Genomic DNA, 16,708 nt, shown 5'->3' with positions numbered 1-16,708 from the left:
TATAGCTTTGCTGGATCAATGGCTCACATGATTTTTGATTAACATCCAAAGTAAGGAATATATTTATGCAGCAACCTAGTACATACACGTGTATTTTTGTGTGTGTGTATGTGTGTTTTATCTATAATTGTAGCAAAAGTTTCACAAAATAATACTTAACTTTTAGTAATCATAGTACATTTTGAAGCTACCTGTTCTATTTTGTTCAATGTAATTTGTTTTTAAAATATTGGTCCTGACTCATAGGTTGTAACCTGCACTTGTAAAACACAGTTTAAGAATACTCCCACTATGGATAGCAGAGTGTGGCTGCTCTGCTCAGACCACCTGGACTTAAATTCCACTTTTCTATTAACTGCACAATCTTGGCCAATGTGACTTAGTCTTTCTGTGCCCCAAATCAACTGCAATCTCATTTGATTCAAGAGTCATTGAGAGAATTAAATGAGAATTCATCTCATCATTTATGTGATCCTTTTAGAACTCAGCTTGACTCAAGCAGGGACTCGAAAGATGATGGCTGCTTCCCCATTATCATCCCTGGACACTTGATGGAACAAAACTGTGTAGTTCAGGGAGACACTGGGAGGTCCTTCTGGCCAAAAATCAACTCTCACCAGGGAGCCTAATATCTCTCACTCTCCTTTTCTCTCCATCTGCTCTACTTGCTCCAAGTTTTTCATGCCTTCAGAAATGGCAGGCTCACTACAGACCTGCTACCTTTGTTCTGGGATAATCCTTTTCCAGGAATACTCTCCTCTATAATATACATATAAATGAAACATCTAAACACCTCAATCCCCCACCCCCACTCTTATTTAGAAAATAGTTAATAGCAGGCTTAAGACTGCCTTCCTTTAAGGATTGGAAAAGGGAAGAATAGTAGAATGAATCTGACCGAATTTTCCTATGTGCATGTGTGGATGTGGTATGGTGGGTCCTGGCATCAGGTGTATCCACAGGACACTAATTAAAAAAAAAAAAAAAGTAAACTGTAATGGATTGAAGAGGGATTGGTGAAGTAGAGAAGGGGGACGTGGGGGAGGGTGCTGGGGACTGATGATGTCAGATGTATCTGGATGTTATATATATAATTAAAAAGAATAAATTTAAAAATTTTTTAAAGATTGCCTTTCTCTAGGATGGTCTGCGTGTAAGGTTGGCCTTCAGCTGGCATCTAAGAACTTGTCAGTTAAGCAGTGTTCTACACTGATAGTAAATTTTTCCCGAGGGACAACGTGGGTCAATATGTCTAAACTGTTTGTACAAACAATGTGGTTTATCTCTGGACACTGGCTTTCCTCCTGGAGTCTGGGATTTAGGTACATAGTAGGCAGAGGGCACCTACCTGACCAGCTTTCTGTAAAAATCTTGGGCATTCAGTATCCATTGAGCTTCCCTGGTAGAAAACACTTATGTGTTGTCACAACTTACTGGAGCAATTAAGTGCATCCTGTGTGACTTCACTGGAAAACCACTCAGAGCTCGACCTAGTTTCCTCTGGACTTCACCCCATGTGCCTTTTTCCTTTGCTGATTTTGCTTTATATTTTTCACTGTGATAAATGGTAGTCATTAGTATACCAAGTCCTACAAATCAATGAACCTTAGGGAGGTCTTGGGGGCCCCTGAATTACAAGCCTCACAACAAATGTTCCCTCAACAGAGAGACCTTCGCAGATCATCCTCTCTGAAATATCAGTATTCTCTAACCCCAAACCATTCTCTAACTCCTTAAATACTTTGTGTGTATATATATATATATATATATATATATATATATATATATATATTATATTTTCTATATATATTATATATATACACAGCAGATCATCACTCCATTTATAATTATTTAATTGACTTTTCCGCTGACTCTAAGCTTCATGAAGGCATTCATCCATTTAATATTTATTGCCCCTATAATGTGCCAGATGCTGTGTCATACTCTGAGGATACAACAGGACAAATACAGGTGAAGTCCCTTCCAAAGGGAGATTAGATTTATGTGAGGAGACAGACAATGGATTGTTTATTTGTTTAATATCAGAGAGTAATGGGCACTAAAAATAAGAAAAAAGTAGGGTCCCAAAACAGAAAATAGCCCAGTGCTATTTTGCCCGTGATGATTAGGAAATGTCTCTTTGAGAACATTCCCAGCTAGAAGCCTGGGTTGCCATAGTCCAATCAGATTCCTGGGAGCAGTAACATATCCTTTTCATAGACAAAACCATTACAGAGAAGCCCTTTAACTAAATTCTGTATCATATAGCTGGAAATCAACAAAATCCCAATAGATTCTTTTTGTAATAGTTATAAATCAAACAAAGGAAAAATCTTATTTGACAAATGAACCAAAGCCCTTTGATATAGAATAACTTCCATTGAACAGTGCACCAAGATTACTGACTACAAGTGAAGAAAACAAATTCTTAGGGTTTCTTCATTTTAAGCCAAGCATGTCCTGCTAAAACTATTTCTACGTCTTTAAATAATTAGTTAGCATATCCTACAGTGTACCTGGTCACTTTCAGATGGCAGAAACACTGACTTTAAATCCAAAACTGTTTATGTTTCTCAGCCAAAAAGAGGAGAAATGGTTTAATGGTTTTAAAATGTAAAATGTCCACTTAATCCAGACTAGATTGAATCAAACCAATACAAAATTGCAATGCTACAGTTTCTCCATCCGTCCAAGTCCAGCCAAACAAGACCAGAGCACCTCATGCAAGTTTTACAGTCATATAATCAGAGGATTCAAATTGGGAGGAACTGAGATCACCAAGCAAAACAACTCCTCCCTACAGTTTTGCTAGTAAGTGTTCCTGAAGTTTAAGTGGCCAGTTTACAAACCTTCAACTCCAGTCTCCTAATTTTAATCTGAAAACTTCAAAACACAGAACAAGTTTCTTTTACAGGTAAATAAATGAATAAACTCAGAAAGAACCGGAGTCGAATGGCATATCAGTCAAAACTGGCCTGGATCCAGATTACCAGGGATAAGGTAAGAATGAAGAAAATGATCCTTGCCCCTGCTACTCCTCATTCTCCCCCCCAACCCCTTGAGATAAAACACTTTTGAGTCAAGGTTGGGGGAGGCAGTGTGGGCAGACCACTAGAACAACCCCACAAACTGTATTTCCCTAATTTTAGAGGAGGACAGAAACAAAGTCTAGGGTATGCTTTTTCTCCCTCACATTTTAATATTTCTGAACATCTTAAATTGACAGATGCATTTGGTATGACAAAGATGTGATTAAGTTGATATTGCATCTTATAACTGAGGGGAACTTGGAGCTCAAAGCTGAGCTGGACATGAGGTTTCAATTCCTTTTCATAAGAAGGCCTAAGCATTGACCATCTCCTTCCTTGGTTCTCCCTTTCTTCAGTTGACTCCAGCCCTTCTCCCATAGCTCTCTAGATCCTGACCGCCCTATTGCCTCCTCTAGATCTTTTACTTTCTACAGTTCTGCACCATGCAGCAACACGACCAAACCCTCTACTACTTTTCCTGGGCAAACCCACTCTTGTCAATACAACTGCTGTAGAGATGGTGGCATAAAAACCACTGCAGTAAGAGCAAGAGCAGCTCTGCAGCCTTTTTTCCTTACCGGAAAAAAAAAAAAAAAAAAAAACTATCCCTTGATAACATGATGTATTAAAAGAGCCAGAGTGAGACAAAAGTAACAGGGGAATGTGGCAGAGCATTGATGATGAGAGTGTGGGATGTGGACAGATTAGTTTCAAGTCCACTACCCTCCCTTGTGACCACTCTGCGCCTCAATGTTTCCACTTTACAAATAAGGTTAATAATCTCAGCAGCTCCTCTGAAGGGCTATGGAAATGACACTAGTTACTGAAGACCCCCAGTCCTCTGTAAAAACACATGAGATATAAACTTTTATAATTGTTCAATGGTGATTGACAGCTAAGATTCCTTACTATAGCCAATAGCCTGCTTCTCAGATGACTTTGCAGAGAGTGACCTCAGTAGCAATCATAGCCAAAGTTGTGTGGAAACCATAAGAAAAGTGACTGAAACAGAGGAGCTTAACCAGTTGGCACATACCATTCCTGGGCTACCTGGGTCATGTCTGTGAAGCAAACTCCAAAGCCACAAGTTCCAAAGGCATATTATTAATTTTAATTAACACTATTAATTTTTCACATAAAATGGAGACATAGAAAAATGAATGGATCTTTAAGATCACTAAAAGAGCTCAAAAGTCTATTCCTAGATCTAATTATTTTGAATAGATAAACATTAAAACCTCGGTGATCTTTTACAATGTAAAATTTGTTCATTAGATTAGCCCTTGGTGGGCTCCTGGGTATGCCTGCACTATTGTTTAATTGGCCCTAGGGTGTTTCATAAATTAAGGGCAAAGGTTAATGCTTCATGTTTCACTGCTATTTGTTTTACTTTCTTCCTGTCCCTCCCTGAGACCTAGCTGGCCTCCACACTCACCAAAGACCCTTTTCCTATTTGTGTCAACTTCCATTGATGCTGCATCTGCTGCACCATTCTGTGGCTTGGTGGTCTTTAGACCACTTAGAAAATAAGCTTTAAAGCTGAAGGTGTAGCTCAGTGGTAGAGTACTTGCTTGGCATATGTGGGATCGATCACCAGCACCACCCCCTCTCCTCAAAAATCCTTTAAGATATATTGGGTTAGACTAGCATCAACAACAACCACAATTTTGTTAGTTAAAGTGGTTTATTTTTTTAAATACCCCTCTAAAAAAAGCATGATGAAGAAAGTAGGATGGAAGAATTCTTGGAATAGAAATCAAAAGAACCTACAAGCTACTGTTCTGAGGACCCTGATTGCTCCCTGGGCTTTAGTTTTCTCCCCTGTAGAACCAGGTAAGTAAGGGATACAATATTTATATGTTTAGATGGATTGACATGTATACAATATTTACATGTTTATATGCACATGTACATATAATAAAATCCTTAGAAGAAGGAATATAAAGAAAGTATAAGTTAAACCTGAGAGAATCTATTAAATGGAATTTTTGAGATGCTTCAGTATAAACTGGCATCAATGAGTTCACCAGCACCTATGCTGCTGGTGTGGCAGGAAATGTGCCATCAATGCCAGGAGGTTTCTGGCACATCAGCCCCTTTGTGTAGGCAGCAGAAACCACATGGAGATGCTGCCTCAGGGCAATCTCCACAAAAGAACAGAAACAAAATGGCTAACACCCCACCAGCTGAGAGATGAGTACCTGAGAGTGCTTGAGAGCTACCCCTGGGGGATTTTCCAGGACAGTGAAAGGAAGCAAAGTTCCCAGATCGAAAAATACTGTCACGTGACTTCTTTTACCCAACTGGTGTGAACTAATTTTTAGAAATAATAGCTACTATTTATTGAGTCTAACTACATGGAAGCACTGTGTGAGAACCTAACATCATCTTATTTAATCCTCTCACTCTTATTTAATCCTCCATCCTAATGAGAACAAACTAGGGAACCAAATAACTTGCTCAAGGTCACATAGCTAGTAGTGGGCAGCCAGGGCTTCCTCCCAGATATGTTGGCTACAAAACCCACTACCTGCCTAGCAGTGGCTGTCCATGGGCAGACACCTTCCTAATCTGCCTCCAAAGGCCAAGCCTCAGGGAGCATCACACCAGGTTCATTGGGATTCTTTATATTTTCCAAATGGCACCCAACAGAATGTCCTGGTAATAACTAATATTTATTTAAAACCATGGGATTATATCAAATATATGTATGTGTGTGTGTGTGTGTATATATATATATTCATATGCCTTCTTATTTAACATTAGAAATAATAAAATAGAAAACCAATTTGGAAGCCCTAAGGTTCTCAAGTTAAGTCAAAAGCAGGTAGCACTTACCTGGAGGATCTTATTGGCTGTTATTACTGGAGCTTTGTCATTTACAGATTCAACAGTCACAAAAAGGGTTTTGGGCAAACTCTGTTTTCCAAGCTCTGAGCTATTTGCAAAGATGGTGAAATTATCAAGAAGCTCCTCACTATCATCATGAACATAGTAAATCAGTTTCTTTTCCACCTATAACCAACAAACAACAAAATCACTAACGTCCTCAAATGTGACTTTCAAAATATGAATAAATTGCTATAAAAGAAATTCTGATTTTAAATATCTTGCCAAAGCACAAAAGCATATCCTCATCCCATGAAGTTTAAGTCCAACAATCAGCAAATTGTGCTGGATGATATATTTTCTAAATTAATACTTTATCCTAGAAATAAGTTTAAGGAGAAAAAGAGCAATTGAATAATGCGATATACAAAGAGAATTCTGGACTGGTAATCAGAAACCCTGAATTCAAATGCTATTTCTAATACCCAAGTGTGGTGGGAGGAACATATACAGCCTTCCCACCAATGGAAAAACACAATCAAATACAGACAGTACTTGCATATTTAGAATGACTAATTTCTGAAGTTGCTTATTGTTTCATAAAACAATGAAATTTCTCCCCATTGGTCGGATATTTCCTCTTTGGAGACATATGGACTAGGGCAACTATTAAGTTCTCTCACATTTCTCATTTCTAAGCCAAGTATGCATTGGTCCTTTAATTATTCTTTGTATGTGAGATTATACCTGCTACCTCCTTATCCTATTCCTTCTCCTTCAGAATAATTTTTGTGTGTGTGTGTGTTCATCTCTTAAGGGGTGCTACCAATGATGAGCTAAAATGCATCTCCTATCATGAAATACATTGGAGTCAAATTATTCTATCAAATTGCAAATATTTACTTTTATCCTATAAGATTACATATTTTTAATTAATTCTGAAGCAGTCATCCAATGACTTCGTTTTTCCTTTTCAATTTATAATAACCAAAATTTTGATCAGAATGCCTCTCATGTATCTAAGATTCAGGTAGGAGACGATAAAAAGCCCAGGATCAAAATTAGAGACCAAGAGAATTTTAAAGCTTCAATGAGTCTGTGACCCAAATAGACAATGCCAGAGAACTTCCAAATCCCAAATGGAGTTGTTAAACATCTGAAAAGGTCTCTGAGGTTGTGTTTGTTTTGATAAAATAAAGCCAAAATTTTTAGCAGTTCCACTTCGCCCATTCCTGTGGCGCACTTCCTTTGAGCAAAGTCTTTTGATCTCTCAGAGGTGTTTCTGACATGGGTTGAAAAGTTCAGGAAGGGTCTCAAGGGAGAGTTGTGGCCACTCATACACAGGTGCTATAGGAATTTCTTTGGAGCTCTGTGAGCCGAGGAATTCCAGATCACAGGCCTGACCATGGGTTCCTGGAACATGCTGTTTTAAGTTACTTTAAAACAAACACGGAAGGTGACACTGATCACAAGATGAGAGAAGCCTCAACTTAAGGCATTTCGGGATCCCAGCATTTACATAACAATCATCTCCTAGAGAAATACATCATTTCTTCAGTGGAGTATCACTTCCCCAAATTACATGTCATTTCATAATATTAATCTGAAGTCCAGGACGGGGTGTGTTAGGGATTTGTAAATTCCCAGACTGAAAACTAGAAAAATATGACCTAAAATTAAAGGATTCAACAAATTTCTAGAAAATATTGAGAGTCTATGGTCCCCTGTCAATGATCCTGTTCAGGGGTATACTGAGTTTTTCCTCTGCTCACACCTTCCTATCCCCTATTGCTCCAGATCTCGCTTCTCACTTCAGGTCAAAAGTCAGATCTCCTCCCCACCAGCACGTGGCTCCCACGGTGCTGGACCACACACTGCTCCTCACCTGGGAATCCATGCACTTGCTCCTCCCTCTGCCTGAAAGCTCTTTCTGATACATTAGGCTTCTCTGACTCATCTCCTCCAGGTGTCTGCCATGTGCCACCTTCTCAATGGGCCTTCCCTGACCACTGTATTAGAAATTGAACATCAACATGCCCAAACATGCATACTCACGACCCACACATCAGTAAATTTCCCAGCTCCTTTCCTGCTTTATTTTTCTCTAGAGTACTAACTTTCATTCGACATGCCATTTGTCTCACATTTATTTTATTTATTGTCTCTCCCTGCCTCCCACTCCCCCCCTCCTAATTGGAACAAAGTTCCATTGGAGTAGGATTGCTGCCTTAGTTCACCACTTTATCCCCAGTTCCTAGTCCTGGCATCCCAGACTCATAACAAACTCAAAAATACTTTCTGAATGAATAAAGGGCAAATTTGAGCAGGAACTCCTTATCCAAGCCATTAACAGCTAGAGTCAGAGATTAGTGTCACTTTAAGTGGAAATGATGATCTCAAACGTTGGAGAACTCAGGAGTCACAGAGAAAGATGAAGTGGTCATCTGGAAACACAGACTCTCCTCTGTGAACAAGCTGCATGATGACATAGGTGCCTCAGGGAATGCTTATATCTCAGTACACAGATTTCAACCAACAATCCATAAAAACACACCTCCTATGAAGCACAGTCTGTAACTGAATTGACCAAAATGGTACCAAAATATAGTGCTTGGGCTCTCACCTAGAGTACATGAAATGCAAAGTATTAATTCAACTCACCTTAGAGAAGGTGGTTAGTATGCAGGGGGTTGGTCCAGCCTTCGAAAGGGAAGCCATGATTGAGAGATCCCTGAGGAGGTCACTGAAGAATCGCCCTCCCTGATCTGATGTATAAGAGCTTTTACAGCCCTCAGCATTCTCTGATTCCCCCAGGGCTTCCTAATGCCACCTGATAAATCTAGCCCCCCTGACATCCAATTTAGGTTACATCTCCTATGGACAGGGGTGAGGGCTGCTCCACACTCCATCCCCAAGAAACCTCTGCCACTCCTCAGCCTGTGGAAGACTCCTTGTGCTCCCAGATCACCCTTCCCTTCAAGGCCTCCATGCCCTGTGCCACAAGGCTACCTTGTTGCAATGCCAGTCTCTGGTTCATCCTCTGTTATCTCCTCACTCTTCCTCTCCTCAAAGTCTAGGTGAAACATCACTCCTTCCTGAAGGCTTCCTTATGCTCTTCCCTACGTCCTTCACTTAGAATCAAATGTACCAGTTCCGTCCTCCCATCGCACCACTGTGAAGATGCAATGGGAGAGGCAGGAAGAGAAAGCAAATCTGACAATAACACCATTTGAGCTCAAAGCAAAGAAACCTGATAGCAGCCGGGAGTTGACCTTGGTTATTTTATCCTGACTGGATGCCAGATTGACAGTTAGGTCCAGTTCCCTGATTGCAAGGACTGGGAACTTTGAACATGATAGTCTTGGGCTTGGCACAGAGCACAGCACTGAGTATATACTCTGAAAGCATCTGTTGGTTGAACAAAGGAACAATGACTCCAAAATATCTGCCCATGCTTAGAACCTCTGTGTTGCCCTGATATCCTGAGAGGGACAGAAGTATTTTGCTCATCTAGAACTGGGAAGCCAGGGTGATGCAGGAAACTCAGGGCATATAAGCACAAGTTGGAGGAATAGAGATGTTTAACCTAAAGAAGATAAAATTCAAGGGAATTTGATAAATGTTTCTTTCAAATAGTTAAAGAACTTTCATGAAGAGAGTTATGATTTATTCTGTAGGATACTGGAATCAGGATCCAAGAAGTTTCTAAGTGGCAGATTTCAGCTCAGCCCAAAGAACTAAAGTTGGCAAGCTTTTAGAGTAGAAGAACCCATCTCAGGAAGTATTAAGTTCCCCGTCATTGAAGATGTTCAAGTACCAGTTGGACCCTTCTCTATGGGGGATACTGTAGAAAAGTCCCTAGCATCTGATGGGAGGTCAGACTAGAGCCCCTCCAAGGTCCCATCATCCTCCAAAGCCCATGTGTATAAATGATAAACAGTCAATTTTTTTTAATCTAACATGACCAAATATATTAGAGTTATTACCTGTTTCCTGGTAAATTTCATTAGCTTTACTCTTGGAAAATCAGAACTTTGAACATAACCATGTTTTGGTGATTCGAGTAGAATAAATTCACAGTCAAGTCCCTCAAAATACTTGCTTGGAATTTTGAGATCATCCTCCAGAAGTGCTTTGGATCCACCTTCTTGAACTGTGAAATTCTGTACCTCCAGAGGAATCCACTTAGGGATGATATCCAACAGAATTTCCACTGCACTCACCACTTGGGAATCATTTATCACATCTAGGGAAAAACGATCCTGCTGTTGGTCGGGCGCTGTCTGCACATAAAGAACCCTGCCATCATCAAGATCCCGGTGTGTGAATCTCAAAGCGGACTTTTCATCTGCACCCAAGCTGCCACCTTCTGGTTCAGATATTTGGAGGTATCCATGCCTTGATGGAGAACTGACTATGAACTCTGCCTCTGGAGGAATATTGGCTTCATTTCCAGCCTTGAGTCAACACACCACACACAAAACAAAACAAAAAAAAACATGTTACTGTGTGTAAGAGTCAAGACTATTGATGACCCTAATCATTTTCTATTCATGTCCACAAATGGTTTAAGTTACATTCAGGGTTCATACACAGTTAAACCTAAATCTGATCTATTACCTATGCCAACATTTTGAATATCAGCCCTGATCACAAAGAAAAGTAATAGTGAACAATCTAGAGTAGCTACAAATGTACTAACAGATCATTACACATAGCAGAAAAAAAAAAAAAACAGGATTTAGAAGGTTTACGTGAAAGAAATAAATTCTATGAGAAAGAATAAATGACTATGGAAGAAACAGTAGTGGGATCACTAAAATTGCAAGACCTTAGAGAAAAGTTTTTTCCCTACCCCACTTTAACCAGCTCAGCATTTTCCATATATTTTTAATTTATTGATTCAGCAAAATCCATCTCAATACTGTGACTGCAACTTATTTACAGTCACTGAAGTACACATGCCCCCTTGTGGTGGAACATATATTAACACTCTGAGCTCTTGATAAAAATTTGAGAAAAGCTAGGAGGGGCCCTATATTCCCTTAGTCAGAACATCCTATGTAGAAAACTGATTTTCACTTCAACTCACTTCTATTTTGTATTATTGGTTGCATTTAGTAAATTTTTTTACTGTCCTGAAGTCAGCTTCAGAGGAGCCTGCACTTGTGGCCAATTGTCATTAATCACAGCTCATTCTCCCACACACTTTATACAGGACACCTTCAAAAGAACACTTCCTCTAACTCTGATGAACAGGGCGGGTCCCCCTGGAAGTTTCCAAATAGGAGCCTGAAGAAATGGGAAGGCTTTGGCCTGAGCCCCGGTATTCCACTGGTCTTATCCAGTTTTATCTATTCATCTCCAGAATGAGGCCACATTCAGAACTAAGGAAATAAATTGTGTAATATAATCCTCTGCTGTTTTAGGACTCCTTTTTATATTTTTTAAATTACTACATCATAATATAGTATGTCAAATTAAACAAAGGTAGTTGGCCATAATATATACAACCCTCCCTTATTCCCAGTTCATACTATACTAAATTTACACAAGCACATGAATACGCGTGTACATAGCTTCAAAATAAGCTTATGTCCCATTTCCAACTAAAGGAAATTGGCAGCATCAAAGTCATGAAACCACTCAGCTTTTCTTCTTTAATGGCTTCTTTGCATTTTTTTAAAGTCACCCACCCACTATGTCTCAATCTGCAAATATAGTGACATGTCATTACTTTCCATAGAATCTGTAAAGTTAATCAATTTCAACTTTCCATGTTGAGGACTCTTGATGACTTTTGCATTGAAAGATCTAATTGCTCAAGGTTTGAAAAATAACTCAGATTTTATAATTAATTTCCCTTTGTTAACAGGAGATAAATCTACATAAAAATAGCTTTCAGAAGTAAACAGAATATCCACCCCTGTGGTCCTAGGAGAATAAGAATACTTGGTGTTTAGATGATACCCACCTGGAGCCTTCTTCTACTCAGTCTCACTGGTTTTCCTTCTTCAACTACAAGGGTGTTTCTGTGCAGGACCTGGGTGTGAGGCTGCTGACCTTCTGAGAACACCTGAACACAGACACCCACTTCTAAGTGTGTATCTTTCACTTTCACTGTCAGGTTGAACATGTCAAAGTTGCCACTGCCATTATGCCTATAAACCACTTGTCTTCGCTTCAGGTCATGCTGGGAAAATGAGTAAGACACAGAATTGTTGACCAGGACTCTGCCATGTTTTGGGGGCTGCACAATATGGAATTCAACCTCGAGATCTGTTCTGACATCTTGGTTTGTGGTGACACTCAGGTTGGCTGTGGTGAGGCAGCTGTCCTTTCCTCTCTGTACAAGCAGCCCTGTGTTGTTGGCTATCTGGACATAGGGGTCTGACACACTGACCTCAAGAAGGGACGACGTGTAATGGACACCATCAGTTACAAACAGCACGAAGCGGGCAGAGTCTGCTCCCCAGTGCCTGAAGAGCACAAGTCCTTCCCTCAGGTCTTCCTGCCTGAACTGGTAGAGTTTCTGAGTGGGGTCATTGGTTCGTACCAAATCTCCATTTGGGATGCCCCGCCGGGTGTAGAGCAACTGCCCATCATCAAAATCTAAGTCAGGGTCATGGTAACAGAGATCTTCCAAGGTCAACAAGCGCTGGCCATTCCGTACGACATGGAAGACCTTATCTACCATGCGCACTGGCCTCTCATCATTCTTTAACTCCACTGAAACAGTGACTTTGATTTCTGTAGACAATCGCTCTGAGTCAAGATCCCTGGCTACTCCCTCTTGGCCTGAACCTTTGGCAGAGGCCACAAGAAAGAATTCGTCATACTGGGTCTCAGAGTCATCATGAATATACATCAGCCGTTCACCCACTACGTCTTGATTGGTGAATGTAGTGATACTTTCATTAGTTTCCAGAGAATCTGGAAAGCTAATCAATTTCAGCTTTCCATGTTGAGGACCCTTGGTAACTTTGTATTGGAAGATCTGATTGTCCAAGGTTCGAACAAATAATTCAGATTTTGTGATTAACTTGCCTTCTCCTTCTTTTACAAGCAATCCCTTGTTTGTTAAAATAATGTGTGTCCTATCTGTTTTGAAGTTTATTCTGAAAGTATAGTCATTTGATTCTATGTGTTTTGCAATAATCAAAAACCTAAAAGTATCCTGGGAGTCTTCCCTTGGCCTCTCCTGAGGTTCATAACTTATCTTGGAGTCAGTAATATCTTTTTGGCTGAAGGTTGAGTTTGTTTTAAGAACTTTATCACCATGTAGCAATTTTCCTTTCTTAGGTGGGGTCAGTAACTTAAAAAGTAGCTCCCTCTTGGCTACTTCCACACCCCATGCTGCAGCCTGCAAATGATCAGAATTCAATATTTGCTGGTTTATGTTACTGACCTCTAGGGGAATATTTTTCAAAAGTGCAATTTTCAGCCATTGTATGGTCACAGGAAATATGAGCTCTTTGCTGACTTTTCCTTCTATGCTAACTTTAAATTTAAAGTGATCGGTAATATTTTCTTGCTGCAGTTCTTGGAATGTACTATGGTACCGGACCCTACCCCGATCAATGGAACGCTGAGAAAAGGTCCTAACTTGTTTCCATTCTCCACTCAACCCTCTACGCTGAATCTGGCCAAACTGAGGTGGGTGAGTGATGTCATAGCGAGCCTCCACCTCATGTCGTTCACCATTAACTTCCACTGACAAGTTACTCCCTGTGATCAGAACGGAGCCCCCTTGTGATACAACCACACCAGTCCTATTGGCCACTTCAAAGTCCCAAGGAACAGCCATGACCCGTAACACGGCTGTATTGCTAACCAGCTCACCATCACTTGCTCTCAGAACAATCCGCGAGTTGCGGTGACCCCTGTGCACATAGAAAATGTTGCCATCTCTTAAATCCTCATGTGTAAAGCTATTAATGGGTCTCCCAGGATCATTGGCATTTTCTAAAAATCCAGCATCTGAATTGAAGCTTCCAAGAACTGAAAAACTAAGACTTGAAGACACTGTGTCAGGGTCTGACACCTGTATTACATTTGGGGTCAGTTGTTTCTTTGAGTTCTCAAACAGGACCAGCAAATTTCCTTCCTGGAGCTTCAGGTATGGGGGATCATTCACTGGAATTACAATAATGTTAAACACTTGTGGAACATGGTTCTGCAGGTATGACGGAATTTCCTTCTTGCTATGGAAAGAGATGGAAAATGTGAAATGATCCGTAGGTTGCTCTGAACCATCATGCACATACCACACTTTTTCTTGCCACAAATCTAACAGAGTAAAAGTCTTCTCCATTTCTGGTTCAGGGGAAACATCTAATTGAATGAATCCATGAACAGGCATTTCTTCTATTTTAAATAGTAATTGAGAATAATTGATGTCCAAATCCTTAAATTCTTCATTTACGTCTAGATGCCGTGGTTCCAATAGGGCTCGTCCACCTTCTTGGACCTCCAAGTTATTCACAACCAAAAAATGGCTACTTTCATCTTGGAAGTTAGTCGCAGGCACTGCAGGGGAATGGGAAACTTCTGACTGAAGCAGGGTTTCCATCACTGTTGTAGAAGGATTAACATTATCAACACTCTTGATTTTGCACCCAGCAGAAATATCTTTGGAAATAAGGGCGTCCCTTAACGCTCTCTTTTCTGAGTTGGTTTTCAAGTCTCTTATGCACCCTTTCAAAGAGATTCCTCGAGCAGATTTTCTAGGCACAGAGGCCAGTTCTAACCTCTTCACTTTTTCCCACATTCGAGTATCAAGACCTCCCACCAAGAGGGGGCCTTTGGACACAAATGGTTTGCTTGGCAAAGGCAGCAAAGTCCTCACCCTTTGTGCATCTACCACTAAGTCCATATACCTCTCCCTGAGTTTGAGTTGAATAACATGCCACTTGTTGTCACTAACTAAGCTAAAAGAAGAAAGCTGAATTTTGCTTTCATTTCTTCCTCCATACGCCTTCAGTAGACCCTCATATATTTCCAAGGCGACAAAATCCCCTTCTCTTCCTGACTGAAATAAAAGCAAGGCTTGTTGGGTTCCAGTTTGCAATGCAAATTCCAATAGCCCTTCCCCTTGAACCTTCCATTCTGGAAAGGTGACATAGGATCTAGAGCTAAAGAAATTGATGGCTTCATCCTCTCCTGCAAAAAACTCATCATTGCATCCTAGTGAGACCTCAAAAACCTTCTTAAAACCAGGATAAGATCTAAGGGACATAAGGATCTCTTGCTGGTTAAATATGACATCCTCCATACATCCACGGAAGTTAGGAATATTTCCATCTAGGTAAGGCACATTGAGTCCCCCGTGGCCTCCTATGTAGATTCCGTGGTGAAAATTCAAATTATGCACCCCACCAGACATTTGGCTAGTTGTCTCATAATGTTTGTCAATAACCAAGAAAACATTATCCTTAACATAATACAGTTTCACCGAATGCCAAACCAAGTTGTCCATATGAACTCTTTGCTCAGAAAGGAGCACTTGTTCACCTGCACCCAAATGCATTCTCACCTGAAAGAGAAAGAATCATGATTAATAAATCTCATCTCATTTCTCCAAAGTATTTTATTATGAAAATGGGACTGGCACCCTAAACTTCCGGGAGTAGTCATTTGTGTGGCTGGGGGCAGTTGGCTTTGTGGTTGCTGGTGTGATTCGGCCCCTTATGGGGAAGACTAAGAGGGTTTGAGCATGGCAGAAGGAGACACCTTGGTATCAGTGGATTACAAAATTTTGAAGAAGGGGCAAGTGGTGGTTTTCCACAAGTACACTCAGGCTGAGGGTAAAAAGCTAGAATTGGCAGGCTGGGTCCAGAACACTGACTGGAGCACAGTGCAAGGACAATTGCAAGTTCCTATCTTTAAGGTGCGTCACATGCAGGAATGGCTTGAGACAACAGGAAGTCCCAAATCACACATTGACAAAGCAAATTTCAACCATGAGAAAATCATCTTGAAATTGGATTACTCTGATTTAGAAATTGTGAAATAATGGCCTGAATTTAAAATTTCCAATAAAAACTTAGTTTTGGTTTTTATTATTAATAGAAATAGAACTATTCTGTGTTCAATATTAGAATTAGTTATTTTTGTATCAGATATTTGTTACTGTGTGTTCCATGTGTGATGGAACACAACTTCACACAATTCTAATAAATAAAAACACATTAAAACAAAAGATAAAAAGAAAAGAGAATAGGACTGCTATGGTTTGAATATGGTTTGTCTCCACCAAAACTCATGGAGTTTAAGTCCCCAATGCAGCAGTAGAGAAAGTTGTTGGGGATTTTAAGAAGTGATTAAGTCATGAAGAGGAATTAATGCTTTTCTTAAGGGAATAAGTCCTCACTCTTGTGGAACTGGATTAGGTTTTGTAAGAACAGATTGTTAGAACAAGTTGCACATTGGGAGGGGGGGCAGGTTGTTAAAAAGCAAGCTCAACTCCTCAGCTGGATCTCTTGCTTTCCCTCTCACCATGTATCCCTTTCACCGTGAGGCCCTCACCAGAAGCAGAGCAGATGCCAGAACCCGGTCCTTGCACCTCTAGAACCATGAGCCAAAAGTACAGGGATTTTGATATAGCAACAGGAAATGAACTAAGGGTCCTCACACCGAGAGAGAGAGAGAGAGAGAGAGAGAGAGAGAGAGAGAGAGAGAGAAGGAGAGAGAGATATGAAAGCTCTTCCTACACTTGTAGATTTCATATTGAAGTTTGAAAATTTTAGGATCAGAATATTTAGGACATACTGGCAAAACTGAAGAAGATTTCACTCTATACAAATATGTCACTTTGTTCTCGTGAGTTGATAGTAATTGACACATACAGA

The 16,708-nt window shown here is 40.2% G+C and overlaps 1 protein-coding gene and 1 pseudogene across 1 annotated transcript in view; one reads left to right on the top strand and one right to left on the bottom strand.

The window, feature by feature from the left end:
* The window catches only part of LOC114094986 (chondroitin sulfate proteoglycan 4-like), a 67,329-nt gene that overhangs the window by 37,911 nt on the left and 12,710 nt on the right, over positions 1–16,708 (bottom strand). The window contains exons 3-5 of the mRNA XM_027938139.3: positions 11,833–15,393; positions 9,845–10,315; positions 5,868–6,044 (exon numbers count right to left, since the gene is read on the bottom strand). Of these exons, the coding sequence (XP_027793940.2) occupies positions 5,868–6,044; positions 9,845–10,315; positions 11,833–15,393 (4,209 nt within the window). The remainder of the gene's footprint in view (positions 1–5,867; positions 6,045–9,844; positions 10,316–11,832; positions 15,394–16,708) is intronic.
* LOC114094940 (acylphosphatase-1 pseudogene) lies at positions 15,574–15,873 on the top strand (annotated as a pseudogene).

This window comes from Marmota flaviventris, chromosome 5 (genome assembly GCF_047511675.1).
Source record: "Marmota flaviventris isolate mMarFla1 chromosome 5, mMarFla1.hap1, whole genome shotgun sequence".
NCBI classification, from domain to species: domain Eukaryota; kingdom Metazoa; phylum Chordata; class Mammalia; order Rodentia; family Sciuridae; genus Marmota; species Marmota flaviventris.
This window is presented reverse-complemented; position numbering and strand designations above follow the sequence as displayed.